This window comes from Podarcis tiliguerta (genome assembly GCF_965153285.1).
Source record: "Podarcis tiliguerta genome assembly, chromosome: 3".
In the NCBI taxonomy this organism is placed as follows: Eukaryota; Metazoa; Chordata; class Lepidosauria; order Squamata; family Lacertidae; genus Podarcis; species Podarcis tiliguerta.
Window position 1 is genome coordinate 78,692,974 of NC_139536.1, and position 16,411 is coordinate 78,709,384.

The 16,411-nt window shown below is 43.5% G+C and overlaps 1 protein-coding gene across 4 annotated transcripts in view; it reads left to right on the forward strand.

Moving 5' to 3' along the window:
- CEP162 (centrosomal protein 162) overlaps nucleotides 1-16,411 on the forward strand; it is a 40,198-nt gene that overhangs the window by 17,883 nt on the left and 5,904 nt on the right. For 2 of the 4 annotated variants that reach the window (XM_083431131.1, XM_083431132.1), the window contains exons 13-23: nucleotides 268-556; nucleotides 2,503-2,761; nucleotides 4,197-4,342; nucleotides 5,579-5,806; nucleotides 6,203-6,340; nucleotides 7,423-7,535; nucleotides 9,010-9,115; nucleotides 9,651-9,777; nucleotides 10,689-10,852; nucleotides 11,582-11,686; nucleotides 13,086-13,319. In XM_083431131.1, the coding sequence (XP_083287257.1) occupies nucleotides 268-556; nucleotides 2,503-2,761; nucleotides 4,197-4,342; nucleotides 5,579-5,806; nucleotides 6,203-6,340; nucleotides 7,423-7,535; nucleotides 9,010-9,115; nucleotides 9,651-9,777; nucleotides 10,689-10,852; nucleotides 11,582-11,686; nucleotides 13,086-13,319 (1,909 nt within the window). Of the gene's footprint in view, nucleotides 1-267; nucleotides 557-2,502; nucleotides 2,762-4,196; nucleotides 4,343-5,575; nucleotides 5,807-6,202; nucleotides 6,341-7,422; nucleotides 7,536-9,009; nucleotides 9,116-9,650; nucleotides 9,778-10,688; nucleotides 10,853-11,581; nucleotides 11,687-13,085; nucleotides 13,320-16,411 lie in introns of all 4 variants that reach the window. The other 2 variants (XM_083431129.1, XM_083431130.1) reach the window with 1 other exon arrangement.

Below are 16,411 nucleotides of genomic sequence, written 5' to 3' on the forward strand. Positions count from 1 at the left end.
TTTCAGGCAGGGACATTCCCAGCCCTACCTGCAAACGCTGTTAAAGAAAACTGGGAATATCAAGCTGTGTCTTTTCCACTCAACCTCATATAAGGTCTGCTTTTTAGCCTCCAGCACTTACGGTTTCTTCCATGACTGCTTAAAGCCCATCCTGCAGGATCAGGCCATATGTCTTAATGTATCCCATTAACAGTCAAGTAACAATAATGTGTAATGCATATAATCTCTGAATCTTTGGATTGTGCTTTCTTCACTCTTTTTCTGTAGCCCTGTGAAAGCAACACACAACAGCTCTGATGAATTAATGAGCCATTTAATACTGGAAGAGCAGCAGAATGATACTGCTCAGGAAAAGCAAAACATTGGCTGTTCATTGGAGCAGCATAGTGGACAAGAGAATGTTTTTGTTCAAGCTGTTGCAAAGGAAGATAGTGAACTGATTCCTCATCAAAGGACTGGCAAGGACAAACGGATTGATAAACTTAAACATGATGTGTTGAGGCAAAATAGTCTCCCAAGTTCTTCAGTATTGCATCAAGACAAAAAGACTAACCAGGTAAACGGCAGCTCAGTGTCTTAAAGAGATTTATGCAAGTATAAAGATCAGCTATGCACATATCATATTTGTTTGTTTGTTTAATAAGCAGATTGTACATAATATTCACTAGTTAGGCCCTTGGGTGCTACAAGGATTAATTGATTGATTATTTCTTCCTTAATATTTTTATCTCATTTACCTTCACCAAGCACCAAAGATGGTTAACTAAATTAGCCTCCCTAGAAAGAAGTCCAAGACACTGGGCTCAGCCAATAAAGATCTCTGTTGTTGAATCCCTACTATTGTTCCCCATTGTTTTCCTCTAACCCAGGGGTAGGTAACTTAAGGCCCGTGGGCCGGATGCAGCCCAGTCACCTTCTCAATCCGGCCTGCGGACGGTCCAGGAATCAGTGTGTTTTTACATGAGTAGAATGTGTGCTTTTATTTAAAAAGCATCTCTGGGTTATTTGTGGGGCATAGGAATTTGTTCATTTTTTTTTTTTTTTCAAAATATAGTCCGGCCCACCACATGGTCTGAGGGACAGTGGACCTGCCCACAGCTGAAAAAGGTTGCTGACCCCTGCTCTAACTTTTTCGCTGTTGCAGTTTCCTCCTTGACCTCTTCCTGCCTCACCTGTCTTGACACTCTTGGCTAATCTTCTCTGATTATGTAGCTTTGAAGACAGAAGGTGCCTTGTCTTCTGTGTCTGAAGCAGCTGAGGGCTAGGCAGCTGAATATCAAAGAAGTCTTAGTAGGCCTTTATAATATTATCAACAATTGTGAACAATTCCTGTTAAATCAGACTTCTTTCCATCCCACTCTTACCCATGTTTACTCGGGTAAGCGAGATCAATTTCAGTGGGACTTACTTCCAGGCAAATTGTTTTAAGAATGCAGCCTTCACCTCTCTCAGTTTGCCCATCAGTAGCGGTGAGGCAGAGCCATTCTTCTGACAGCTGTGTCGCTGCACTACCTGGATAGAGCAGGGCAATGGAAGGTCAAGGCTGCTTAGGTGCACCAGCAGTAGTGCTGGATTGGCCAACAGAGCTCTGACCCCATCCAGGTAAGCTGCAGTGGTGGCAGTGCCAGGAAGGCTGCTTCACCCTGCCACAGAAGATGGTACCTCTGCATGGGCACACAAATTTGTTTCCTGGTTATTCTCATTTTCCAGACTTTGGGAGCTAAGAGGAAATTTTACACATGAGCTGAATAGCACAACACATTGAAATGTAATCCGGTATATATCATTGGTGTGGAACCTCTATTCCCTTGAGTCTCATTTGACCTGCCAGCCTCAGAGGTTTGCTCACCAGGTTGTTTTGGGCACACTATGCCCTACTTTGCCTGGCCTGATGACCAGGGAAAGTTCTAACTAGCTAACAGGAAGTGTGCTCCCAATTCTTCCTTTGCATTCTGGCTTGAATTCAAGCAGATTCTTTCCTTTGAAGTTCTGTCACCTGATACCTGATGATTGGGGACGCGGGTGGCACTGTGGGTAAAAGCCTCAGCGCCTAGGGCTTGCCGATCAAAAGGTCAGCAGTTCGAATCCCCGCGGCAGGGTGCGCTCCTGTTGTTCGGTCCCAGCGCCTGCCAACCTAGCAGTTCGAAAGCACTCCCGGGTGCAAGTAGATAAATAGGGACCGCTTACTAGCGGGAAGGTAAACGGCGTTTCCGTGTGCGGCTCTGGCTCGCCAGAGCAGCGATGTCACGCTGGCCACGTGACCCGGAAGTGTCTCCGGACAGCGCTGGTCCCTGGCCTCTTGAGTGAGATGGGCGCACAACCCTATAGTCTGTCAAGACTGGCCTGTATGGGCAGGGGTACCTTTACCTTTACCTTACCTGATGATTGACAGGTGAGCACTCTATATAAAACTTGTTGTGTTAAGCTCATTGTAAACACTTGACTTGATTTTACATTCAAAGCCAGGCTGGTTGATTTAATAATATATAATGTTGTCTCCAGACCCGTCTGTCCCACACTTGGACTAAAGAAGGTCTAAATTCGGTGATGAACAAACAAGTAACATTCAGAAATACCAAAAATACAGCTGCTGTACATAGAAAGAAATCTCTAAGTGGACCCCATAGCTCTGTTAGGAGTTCTGGATATGGAAGATCCAGTTCTCCATTAAAGCACTTTTCCACAATTAATGAGAAGAAGACATTCAAGGAAAACGTCAAAAAGCCAGTTTTAAAAACAAAATCTCCTCCAAGACAAAAAGGTAATGGATTTTTAGTGTCTCTTTAATGCAGATGTGTTTGATTTAATGTAGGGAAAATGTCAAGTGTAGGATTCCTCAAGGTTAAATATTACTGCATACTGCTTCTTGCAAGATGATAATACTGTTTAAAAACGTGGAACTTTTAGATACATTCAAACATACGTTTTAACCTAAAAAAAATTGTTGGTAGATTTACCAGTGCTCAACATAGCAACGTGATTGCACAAGGCATTTCAGCTTCTTTAAAGCAAGGTGTAGTTAGTTAACTGCACGTCCAGTTTGTCAACTATATTCAGCAAACTGTTTGAGACTGCAGAGTATCTTTGACCTCGAGTTCCCGAGGCAAAGCCACTGTGGCCTGAGACTATTTGTAAGGCAGCAGATAAAGAGTTGGCCATGGAGGAGTCCCAAAGGGAAAAGATCACCCTGTGCATGCTCTTTTCCCTCAGCTTCTCATTACAAAGAGCTCTTGTGCATCTTCTCTAAACTGCTTTTTGAAGATGGGATAGATTATCAAGTTTGATGATTCAGGGAAGCAAGTCAGAATTCAAAACAAAAAATTGAGGACCTATTTGTTAGTGTCCTTCAGTTTGGTAAACACAGTGCTCTGTTTAGGATACTCTGAAAAATATAGAACTTTCTCCGAATTTGTTTACAATCCAAATCTAGATGAGGAGGAGGAGGAGTTGACAAAGTGAAGGGAGGCTGAGGCTGGGATAACAAGTTGTAAATGCATTCCTGTGCATACTTACCATGTGGTCAATCTGTATAGGATTTGGCTGCACAACATTAAGTGAAAGAATTTGTGCAAAGGATGTGTTTTAGAGAAGGATTTGCTGTCAGAATTCTAGATACAATAAGTAGCAGTGGGATTTGTTTAGAGACCTTTGAGTAGGTAAGGTTGTTAAAGCAGGAAGGAAATATTTTAGATGGTGGCATGTTTACAATATAAAAGCACAGAAATAAGGTGAGGGGGTGAAGTTGTAAAATGACTTGTCAGACACAAGTGCCTTGTTTTAACATGCATGTTCCCTACAGGATTGATCCTTGTTTAAAGTGGACCCCCCCCCCCCGAGAATTGTAAGAGAAGATTATATGTCATTTTAAATACTTAGGGGGTAATGGGATATATAAAGAAGAATAGTGAACTGTGGAAAGTGGTTTGGAAGTATGGCAGCAGTATTTGGTTTTGTAATTTTAAAGCAGGAAGACAACAGCAGTGGGCAACATTTAATGTCACGGAAGGGGAAGTTATTTTATGGAAGCAGAAGTCTATTCTACTAGTGAACAGGCATCATGGAATTTCGCCCAGTAGTAGTATTCACTTTTCCATTTGTACATTGCATGATCTGTTCAAAGAAATGTTATGTCTCCATATAAATAGCTAGGGCTATTAAGATTACAGTGCCCACTATATATTTTTTTCTCATCAAAGAAACATTTTCTGGAACTATGACAATACAGACAGCAAACAATCCAGTTTCTACAAAGAGAAATTACTGTGCTACACCTGGACAATCATCTGCAAGCAGTCTTCAACAGCCAGCTAAAGAAAGTGACTCTTGCTTACAGACACACAATGTAAGTCATTGCTCCTAAATTGAAATTTTTTAAGGGGACTTGCAAGGGAATAACAGTACTGCAGCAGATATAAACTTTTTGTAGAGTCGTAGGAATCCCTGCTGTCCTGGAGTGTCTCAGTATCACCCAGGTTGTCTACCCTCACAAATGTGAGAAGAGAATACATATGTAATTTGATGCACTCTATCTGTTCTGATCTGTGGCCTGATTTACACTGCACTTATAATGTAAATCCAAATAATTGCACAAAAAGTGTGTGCAGCATTAGAGATCCCGTTCGGGTTACAAAAGTGTGTTGCCTTCTCTTTGAATTTAATGGAGTAAGTGTCCACTGGAGGCAGGACAGCTGTCATTAAAAACTGCATAAGGTTGGATGCAGAGGTCCATAAATGAGAGTGTAGGAAGAGGCAACTTCTATCCCTGCTCATTCATGTAAGCCTTCATTGAATCATAGCCTCTGGCTGGTGGAGCCAGTGTGCTGTAGTGGTTAAGAGACTTGTAATCTGGTGAACCAGCTTCGCGTCTCCGCTCCTCCACATGCAGCTGCTGGGTGACCTTGAGCTAGTCACACTTCTCTGAAGTCTCTCAGCCCCACTCACCTCACAGAGTGTTTGTTGTGGGGGAGGAAGGGAAAGGAGAATGTTAGCCGCTTTGAGACTCCTTTGGGTAGTGATAAAGCGGGATATCAAATCCACACTCCTCTTCTTCTTCTGCATAAGGCAGACATAGGCAAACTCGGCCCTCCAGATGTTTTGGGACTACAACTCCCATCATCCCTAGCTAAAAGGACCAGGGGTCAGGGATGATGGGGTTTGTAGTCCCAAAAACATCTGGAGGGCCGAGTTTGCCTATGCCTGCCATAAGGAGACCTTTTGACTTTCCATTTGTGGAAATACTGAATTAGACCCAAACCATAGTAAATGATATTGATTTCACTTCATCTCCAATGGTTCTCCATCTATTAATTTGATAACATGCATATCTATGCTACAGCACAGGGTGCTCCCAAACAACTGACTACATTTTTAATGCATGAAGTTTTTTCTGCAGTGCCAAAGCTACCTCATACTTGAAACAAGTTGACCTTGAAGCTGACATCTTGTTTCATGGAAAACTCACTTGCATTGTTGTTGTTTTCCTCTCTCAATTTAAAATGCTAAATGGTTCTCAGAAAATTCAGTCCTTGAAAATTTTGTGTGATGAGTTGTCAGAATAGTATACTTTTCCCCCACACAGGTTGCCTCATATTCTCCATCCCAAAATAGTGGGAGGGAGCTTTATTTACTGCAGAGAGTTCAGGAAGCAGAGGAAAAATTGGCCGAAGCCCATGATTTGATTCAGAATCTAAAAGCCGCATCTTTGCAAAAGGAGAAGGAAATGGAGACTAAGATCCTAGAAATGAAAATGCAACAAGATAAAGACCTTTTTCAGCTAAACCAAGAAAATTACATTCTTCAAACACAGGTACTATACCTAGTTATATCCTTTCCCTGTTCGTTTTTTTAAAAAAACAAACACTTTTAATACAGTTCACTAAAAACAGCATTTACTATATATTTCATTTTAGTTCTGATAAAATCAAATTGGGAATCATGGCAAGCCATGGATAAAATGTTGTCTCTCATAGCTAGCTAAAACACCTTGCAGGAAGTGACCTTTTGCGTTTAGAAGGCTATTTCAGCTGGTAGCCAAGCAAGCTGCTCCCCACCCCCTTAATATGTTTTGCTATATTGCAAGGAGACAGGCATAAGATACAAATAAGAGAACAGTCTGTTAAATGTACAGGAATCTGTTAATAAGGGCTTTTTCTTCCTAGTGATTTTATGAAGTATACGTTATTCATAGTTCATGTTTTCTCAGCTAAATAACAGAGAAGACCCGAACAAAGGAACAAAGCTGTCAAATGCTTTGGAAAGAATTCCTGGTGATGGAGAAATGCTGAAAGAAATCCAAAAAGAAGTCCAAAATCAGGAGACTCTCCTTCAAGGGTATCAACAGGTAGATATACTTAATACTGTGGCTTCACTGAGTAAAACTTACAAAGTATTTACACAGTCAGTTTTTAAAGCTGTATCCAGGTTGAGAACTATGGTGCATTGTATTAAAATAAAAGGAGAGGTGGGGAGCTTGATAGTGAATTGACCAGATTGTTGAAGGTCAAAGGCAATGGCCCTCACACCACTTACTATTGAGGGGAAGTGCGTGGAACAGGTCTCGGTGTTTCGATTTCTGGGAATGGAGTTGAGAGATGACCTAACCTGGGGAGAAAACAGCAAAGACCTGATGAAGAGAGCACAGCAGAGGTTATATTTTCTGAGAATCCTCCAGAAAAACAATCTCTCAAAGGACCTGTTGATGGCATTTTACCATTGTACTGTGGAGAGTGTATTAACTTATGGTCTGTGTGTGTGGTTTGGGAGCTGCACGGCCAGGGGAAAAACAATGCTGTCCAGGGTTGTAAAGACTGCAGAGAGAATAACTGGGTGCACTCTTCCCACCTTAGATCAAATCTATGCTGCCAGGTGCCATAAGAAATCTGCAGAGATAGCACAGGATAGTACACACCCTGGAAATTATCTCTTTCAGCTTCTGCCTTCTGGAAGAAGGTATAGGGTTATAAAGACCAGGACTAGCCTCCTGAGAAACAGTTTCTACGCAAATGCAATTCTGGTTCTAAATGTAGCATAAGGAGTCTCTTTGGCATATTGTATTTTAAAATGGGGTTTCAGAGTTTTTAGGGGTTTTTGAATATTTTATGTAGATTTCCAGTTTCATTGTTCTGTATGGGACAATGACAATAAAGATCTCGTATATGAAAAGACATTGGTATCTGAAATTGGTAGATGAAAGACTGATAATGAAGGTAGAGCAGCTGGACAATTGCTGGGACATGCATGGAAATGTTAGTCCATTCATAAGCAAGGGACAATGTGCATTGATTAGTTCAACGAGGTACTTATTTATATGGAGACGGAAGAAAAGGCTACCCTTCTGGAATTTGTAAAGAGTAATTTCTAAGAAGTGTCTTTCACATGAATACATAACAACTAAGTGAATTAATCCTTGATATTTCAATGAAGGAAAATGAAAGATTATATAAGCAAGTGAAAGAGCTGCAGCTAAATAACAAGAAAAATGAAGAAAACATGTTTAAAGAGAACCAGCGTGTGATGGCTGAGTTGGTGTCTTTACGGTGAGTTTATTTGAGGATCTAATGAAAAATGTAGATGACTTTAAGCAGGTCTTAATGTGAATGTAAAGAGGAAGCTGCCCACATACTTGCGATTAAGCCCCAATGAACACTATAGGTCTCTTTTCCAAGTAAACGTACATAGGATTGAAATGCATGTCCAATTTTTTGTGTGGAAGGGAGTTAAACTTAATTCTTCCATTGAAGTCAGCTTAATCAGGCTTAGGATCACAGATATCATTTATTTATTTTAGAAAATTATATACCATTTGACTGTAGCAGCAGTCATGTATCAAAGCTGGCAAAGAGTTTGGGTGTCTTCTTTTCAGTGTCCCTTCCATTTCTTTAACTTTTCAAGAAGTAGTATAACAATGATTGTTTGTTTTATTAAATTTAGTCGCTTGTCATCTAAAAAGTCTTCAAGGAACTTACAGTGAAAAATATATATACATGAATACATTATACCAAAGAAAAGGGGTATCATACAACACATTAACATTCCATTCGACAAAAGGGGGAGAGGACCCTCACTAACACTTATAGAAAAAGTTGCTCCTGTGTGTTAAATAGGTTGAGGAAAATCATATGAATTGCACTTTTTCAGTGACAGAATACACCTACCAGTAAATAAGACCAAGGGTATAATCCTCTACCCCCATCTTTCTCACCCATGTTTCAGTAATGCATGCCATTGGGCACTCTCATCCATGAATGAGCACTGTCTTATTCTGTACAGACCTGGCATTTAGCAATAGCACCACCAAGCTGTTGGGCACAGTGGAAGAGCATCCAACAGTATTCTGGAGCTGTGGGGAGGCAGGTATAGGCATCAGATGTGAGCATCTTTTGTTCCATTGCCACCACTGAGCTGTGCCTATTTTTTCCTTCTGTCACCAAGTTGCATGGTCCCCTGTGCCCTGTCTCTGTGCAACTCCCTGCAAATACATGCTGCATGCAGATTACCTTTTCACATCAACCCCTAATGCATCATAGCAGTCAACAGTACAGTGCCCATCCAACCAATTCACCATCACATAAAGAGAGAATACCCATGCAGCAGGGAAGGAAGGGGGAAGGAGAGGCGGAAGACACAATAAATCACAAGAGAGGGAGAGAGAAAGTCTCAGGCAGCCTATCCCAAAGCTCACCTGGGGTACTTTAAGATTCACCCACCCCTGCTTCTTACCTATGGGTGCTGACTCCCACTAGATTCACAGCCTCTCACTCTGACAGTACTGGGGAAAATAAACATTCACCAATATTTCTCACCAGAGAGAATAAAACAGTCTTCCAACAATCAGCACCAAACTATACCTTGACGTGACATGTGAATCAGGCCAGCATGAGTTAACAAGGACTGGATATTTTAAAAATTACTCTGATTTAATTGCAGGAATAGTGTTTAGATAGAACTACTTCAACAAACCATGAGCTGTATAAAATTAATAACCCTCTCTTTTTTTCAAAATTAAACTAGAGAGCAACAGGATAAAAATAACCTTTTATCATGTGGCATGCAGAATGCTGAAACAGCTGGGAATCAGAGTTTCACTGACCTGATTTTAGAACTTCGGGCTGCCAAGGCAAGTACTTATGCTTTTTCTTTAGACTAGTTTGCTGAAATAGTCACCACTTAAAACATTATACATTTTGCCAACAAGTTGCTATTACTATTATTTATTTTTATTTCAAATAATGAAACAAATGGGCCATTTACGATAAATTGCTGTGGCCAAGCTGCATGGAGACCTCCAAACAAGACACTATAATTTGCATTATATTGACTCTGCTGGCACAAAGGGAAATAACAAATCTGCTCTCCTCTGCTGTGCAGGTCAGGCTCTTTTTTCCCATGCTGTGGCCCCAGTACAGCAGATCCATGCCTGGAAATCTCTCACTTTATCCAGGCATCAGTTCAGTTCACTTCAATGGTTAGAAGAGGTGTTATCCTCATGGCTGAATTGATTTTCGAATGCTGTGCTACTTTTATTGTTGTTAGCCTCTCTGAGCCCGGCTTCGGCTTGGGAGGGCAGGATATAAATAATAAAAAAATATTATTATTATTATGGCATGTTTTCTGTATCTCTCTTTTGTTTTCCTGGGGTGTGGGGGATGAAGACTATAGAAAGCAATTTGCTCGAAGAGAGAAAGCGTCTAAAGCAAGACAAGCAAGCCCTTGAAGTAGATTTGGTGCAAGTGAAGAAGGAACGAGATTTAGCAAGAGCCCAAATCACTTCCACTTCAGGTAAAGCACTGCTTTTGAACAGGTTAATCCTCCGTTTAATAATAAGATCTTTTACTTCACTGAATATAAAATCTGTGTTTCCATTAATACTGTATTAAGCTTTTGTGATACTGTGTCTTGCATTAACACACCAGGGAAGAGTGGAGTAATCAAGAGAGATGGCGGGGGCAGTAGCTGGATTATATGTACACTGGCAGCTACCCCTCCAGAAACACGTGAGCAGGGTACTGCACAACACTTGCTTCTGTGAGTTGTCTACCAGGGGGTGGGCCTGTGTGATGGAAATCTCACAAATGAAACAATTTATCATCATACAAGCATAGGAAGCTGCCTAATGCAAGGTCCTCCTCAAAGTGTCGGGTCTTCTCCATCACCTGATCTTGCTCCTTTCTGGAGATGCTGGAGATTGTACCTAGGACCCTTTGCATGTAAAGGAAACTGCTCACATATGAGTTGGAGACAGGCAACAAGAGCAGTTCCGAGAGAGAAAGTATGCATCAAAGACTGGGGGCAGTGGGAGAAATTTCCCTAAATTCCTTTTGATGGCAACGTGGGATGGAATTATTGGAGGGGGGGGTTGTTGGTTCCAGGCCACTGGTTCTTTGCATATCAGTAGTAGTCTGGTCTTCCTATGTATATTATTAGAATGGAAAGGAAGGAATAGGAGCTCTCGAAAAAGCTCTCTGCCACCACAACAAATCGTCAGACTTTAAAACAATGATTTATAGCTTTTCTTTACAAGCATCATTTTCACCACAAAGAGGAAATCTAAATATCTTACGGCTTTTATAGAAAGCTTTAAGATATTTAAAATTAATTTGCCTCTATTTTTTCCCCAATGCCCAAAATAAGCTTAGTCTTGAGTCGGATATGCTTTGTCACACTTTTTTAACTGGAACATTTTTTCCTAGCTGAAAAATCATATGAGATGAAGATTGTAGAAGAATCATACAAAGACGAAATTGGTCGCTTGCAGAAAAGACTCCAGTGGTATGCAGAAAATCAGGAACTCTTAGACAGAGATGCAGCTCGCCTTCGAGGAGCTAAAGAAGAAATTGATAAACTGCAGCATGAGGTGATTGCATTGTCACACTTCCCTCCAGTACCGTTCAAGGCAGTAGCAAGGCAAAGACCGTCTGAGACCAGCCAGCAAAATCTTACTTTTTCACATAGAGATAAGAGAAAAGACTAGGGCACCATGCAGTCTGAACTTCAGGGATTTTACTTTGGGAATGGTTGCTGCAATTCCCTTTTGGCCAGAGCTGAGTAGTGACACTTGGGCTGAATCCCATCTAACGTCCTTCAGGTTTCCAGCTGTCAGGGGCTCAAGCAGTTCTGCTTGCACATTTATGATTATAGATTTATCTGTCATAAAGTTCCCAAAGGCATGACTTTCAGTCACAGGCTGCCAAGCAAGCTTCCCCGTCTCAGCCTATGGTCTCCCTTTCTTTGGTTTCACGGTAGGTCAGGGTTTGTCTGAATCTAGGCTGTAATTCAGTTTCCACTCCAGAATATGTAGTTAGAACATTCTGCGCATGAGATTTGGCACTAACTAAACTGGGATAAAACGACCCATTCATTTACCATGCTGGTACTGATTTTCCCCTGCTGCTTAAATTACAAGTTTTGTAAATAAGATTGAGGGGATCATTTCCTATGCACCGTGGTTACCAATTTCTGTGTTTATCGTTCTTGTTCGTACACATGCAAGTCTTTAACGGTTTTAAAGAAGAGGTCGTGCTAATGATAAAATGAATGGATTGCTTACATCACTCCTCTGTGTGCCTTTCTGTGTACTGTGTAGGTGGATCAGCTTAGAAGTGAAGCTGGGAATCAGTCTGCACAACAAAAGAAACGGTTGAAGGACAGAGCGGCAGATGCCAAACGAATACAAGACCTTGAGCGGCAGGCACGTAGTAAAACAATTCCCCTTAACAGTCAAGGGAGCAAGGATAGTCTCTGCTGGTAATTTAGTGTGGCGAGCCATACTCTGGCCTCTATTCTTACGAATCCAGTTTCGAGATGTATGGTAGCATCAGAGACGTGTTTAGGCACTTGTAGGGCTGATCTTAATTTGTTTAGATTGTACCAGTTCTAATGGTGCACAACTAGCAAAGAGTGATCTCGGTGTGACATCTGTCAACCCACTGTTTGCCAGAGTTGATTCGGTTGCTAAAATTAGGTAAATGGGAGTGCTATAGGACAGAGATGGGGACACTGTGGCCTTTCAAATGTTTGTGGACTCCGGCTGCCTTTGCTTGGCCTTGGCCAGCATGACTAGTGGTCAAGAATGGAGTTGTTGTCCCAGCCACATCTGGAGGGCTACCGCTTTCCTCATTTATGCTTTAGGAGAGAGGAATAATGGCAAATCATCGGCACAACGAAACACTGCTTCCCATATATCTTAACTATATATTGCAATGTTTCAAATAGCATTATATCCAAAGGTAGGGCACCAAATTCCAGGTAGGTGAGGAGCATCAAGTGTCAGAGAAGAAACTGCAATCCAGACTTCAGATATGGGATAAGTAATAGGTAATGAAGTTTTTACTACATGTGTTTATGAAAAAAAATAAAGATTTTTATTAATTATGTAGTCTATAGATATTTATGTCAAGAGATAATTTTGTGGTTTTAATAGTTGATTCATGTAATTTGGTGATGCCTTTTAAAGCTATTACTTCCTTATACTTTCATTTCCTGTATGTATATGTTTATGGCATATGGGAAAGAATCCTACAACTAGGTTCAGATCCTCAAGAGAACTTTGGGTATTAACAGTAACAGGCAGTGATTCTCTGGGGTCTCTGCCAAGGGTCTTTTTCCTCACCTGCTACCTAATTTATTTTAAGTGGTAATGCCCAGGATTGATGCTGTTATCATCTGCATGCAAATCTCTATGAGTGAGCTATGGTCCCTTCTCTGTTCTCAGTCGACACCAGTGTTCATCTTCCTAGCATCTAGCAAACCATTTTTGCAAGAGAGGAGTATTATGATAAGGCACTGGGTCTGCTGTTCAGTTTTTTTATAAAAAGAAAAAGTTGTAAAAGCCTCTCTGTGTGCCCAAACTCTTAGGCACAACTTGCTGTGTGACTTTTTTTGGATCCCAGCCGTGTCTCATTAATGATAGAATTTTAAATTTGGAAGCACTATTTCTAAACATTTGCAGTGCAAAGTGCATAGACAGGATTACATCCATGATCTTAATTACTGTCAGTATATTCTCTGTCATTGGGAAAATGCAGCTCATGTGATTTCAGCCTAGTTAAAACACAGTAACTAATAGTTGTTGTCCTAATTTTTGAAAGGTTAAAGAAATGGAAGGGATACTGAAACGAAGGCACCCAAATTCTTTGCCAGCTTTGATATATGCCGCTGCCACGGCCACTGCTTCTGAAGGGGAAGGCAATCCATCAGCAAAAGCGAATACAGTGGATTTTCTTGAGAGAAGAGTTAAGAAGCTGGAAGCCGAACTTGAGGGTAAAGATGATGAAGCGAAGAAAAGTCTCCGTGCCATGGAGCAGCAGTTTCAAAAGATAAAGGTGATTTAGACTCCACTGTGCTTTTAAACAGCAGTATTGCTTTGATGTGGTTGCGTAGTTTTTGTTTCTCCCGACGAGTAGTTTGAGCTGCTCCTAGGCGTTCCCAAGTGTTAACTGAATCCTACAGTAATGAACCAAGGAGTGGGAATTAGATCATAGTTACCTTTTATATATTCTTTAAAAACTCTTTGTATTCTAGCACCAGAAATTTCAATACCTTTATTATTATAGACATGCTCCAATGCAGGCATATTCATGGACAATAAGTATGCTCATTCCTGTGCAGATTCAGTTGCATAGTCATAACAAAAGATGCCTACAGCAAGTTTGCTTAGGCTCAGAGGAGCATCCCAGTGGGGATGTGGGTCTAGGTGCCTACCTGCTTCCATATTAGCAATGTGTGTGGAAGGCTGCTTCCATTTGCAGAACTTCCTGAATTAGGGTGCTCCTTTATCTGAACCTTTTAGGGTGCGGAATTAGGGTCTCCTTTTATCCTCTCCTTAAGCTGCACGGGGGGTTAAGGGTGAGGGAGTCACAAAATTTTGCCTGTTTGCTTGCTTTTATATTTTGTAAATCGAGGAGAGTATGAGGCTTGGGATTCCTACTGTGGAGGGGCGAGGGAGGTATGGCGGTGGGGGCAGATGTTATAGGCGAAGGGGATCGAGATACGGATATGCTCGTACCCCTTCCAATCTGCGCCCCATCCCGAGAGACGAGGGTAGGGTGAACAAGGATTACTCACCTCCGTCACTGGTGTTGTGCAATGCCAGGTCTATAGGCAACAAAACCGCCACCCTGCGAGATTTCTTCATCTCGCAGGGGGTCGACCTGGCTTGTGTGACGGAGACCTGGGTGCGCGAAGGGGATACTGTTACCTTACGACAGATGGCGCCCCCGGGTTTCTCCGTCCTCCACCAGTCACGGACTGTGGGCCGGGGGGGAGGGGTGGCATTATTAATCCGGGAAAATTGTTCTTTCAGGGCTCTACCATCGCCATCGATCCCCGGCATTGAATGTGTTGGCCTAGTGTGGGGCTCCGAGGTGAGCTTGGCTGTCTGGCTGGTGTACCGGCCACCTAGCGCACCAGCAGCCACCCTGTCAGGCCTGCTGGAGGCTGTGGCCGGCTGGGCCTTGGAGTTTCCTAACCTATTGGTATTGGGGGACTTCAACATCCATGCTGATGCCACTCCCTCCTCACAGGCTCTGGACCTGGTGTCTTCCATGGCGACACTAGGGCTCTCCCAGTTTGTTTCGGGCCCCACACATCAAGCAGGCCACACGCTGGATTTGATCTTTGGGGCCGGTATAGATGTGATCATGTTTCCTTCGATGAAGGTGCCATGGTCTGATCACTACGCTCTGAAAGCCAGGATTGATGTTCCACCCCCACCCCGCTTAGGTGGCGAGCCGATTTGGGCTCGCCCGCAGAGGCTGATGGACCCTGATAGATTCCGCCAAGCCTTGCGGGACCTTGCTCCCCCTGGCGACTCATTGACTGAGCTTGTTGAGGGCTGGAATACCCAGCTCCTGGCAGCCATCGATGAGATCGCACCTAAGCGCCCTCTGCGACCCCGCAGAAACCGGGCTCCCTGGTTTACCGAGGAGCTCCGGAAAATGAAGCGGGACCTCAGACGGCTAGAGCGAGTATGGCGGGGTGCCCGTGACGGAGCTTCAAGAACATCTTATAGGGTTTTTATGAAAACCTATGAGATGGCAGTGAAGGCCGCTCAGAAGTCCTACTTCTCGGCCTCCATTGCATCCGCTAGCTCTCGCCCGGCGCAATTATTTAGTATAATTCGGTCTTTAACATCCCTTGAAGGACAGCCAAATTTAAATAATAATTTGACACACAGCTGTGAGGCATTTGCGAGCTTCTTTGCGGAGAAGGTCCTGTTGCTCCGCCATGACCTCCCTGCCAATTTGGATACAATAAAGGAACTGGAGGCCCCTCGACTGTCCTCGGGTCCAGTATTGGACCACTTTGACCGGATATCCCCAGCCGATGTGGACAGACTCCTCCGAGCTGGAAAGCCCACTACTTGTCCTCTCGACCCGTGCCCGTCCTGGCTGATTAGAGCGTGTCCAGACGAGGTGCGGGCCCCCCTGGGGGATATCATCAATTTGTCCCTTGGCACCGGGACATTCCCAGGGGAACTGAAGGAGGCAGTGGTGCGCCCGCTCTTAAAGAAAACATCATTAGATCCCTTAGATCTATCCAATTACCGCCCGGTTTCGAATCTTCCATTCCTGGGTAAGGTGATTGAGAGAGCGGTTGCTGAACAGCTTGGTAGGTTTCTGGATGAAACATCGGCTCTGGATCCATTCCAGTCCGGCTTCCGCGCTGGTCATGGGACCGAGACGGCTCTGGTCGCCCTAACAGATGATCTCCGCAGGCAGCTGGATCAAGGCGGGTCGGGGCTGCTGATTCTTCTAGACCTGTCAGCAGCCTTCGACATGGTCGATCACGAACTCCTGGACCACCGCCTTGCCGACGTGGGGATCCAGGGCACAGTCCTTCAATGGCTGCGCTCGTTTCTCTCCGGTCGGGGACAGAGGGTGGCGCTTGGGGGGGAATTGTCATCCCGCCACTCCTTGGTGTGTGGAGTGCCCCAGGGTGCGATACTCTCCCCGATGCTTTTTAACATCTTTATGCGCCCCCTCGCCCAGCTTGTCCGGAGTTTTGGGCTGGGCTGCCATCAGTATGCTGATGACACCCAACTCTATCTGTTGATGGATGGCCACCCTGACTCGGCCCCAGACACACTGACCAGATGCTTGGAAGCTGTGGCTGGATGGTTACGTGGGAGCCGGTTGAAGTTAAATCCTTCGAAGACAGAGGTCCTCTGGCTGGGACGGGACGATATGGGATTGAGGGGGCAACTCCCATCTCTAGCGGGGGTGCAATTAGTGCCAGCACCATCCGTTAAGAGTTTGGGTGTAATCTTCGACACCTCCCTCTCCATGGAGGCGCAGATTGCAGCTATAACAAAGGCGGCATTTTTTCATCTCCGCCAAGCTAAGCAGTTGGCTCCTTACCTCTCTCGCCCTGACCTAGCCACTGTGATCCATGCGACGGTCACCTCCAGACTGGA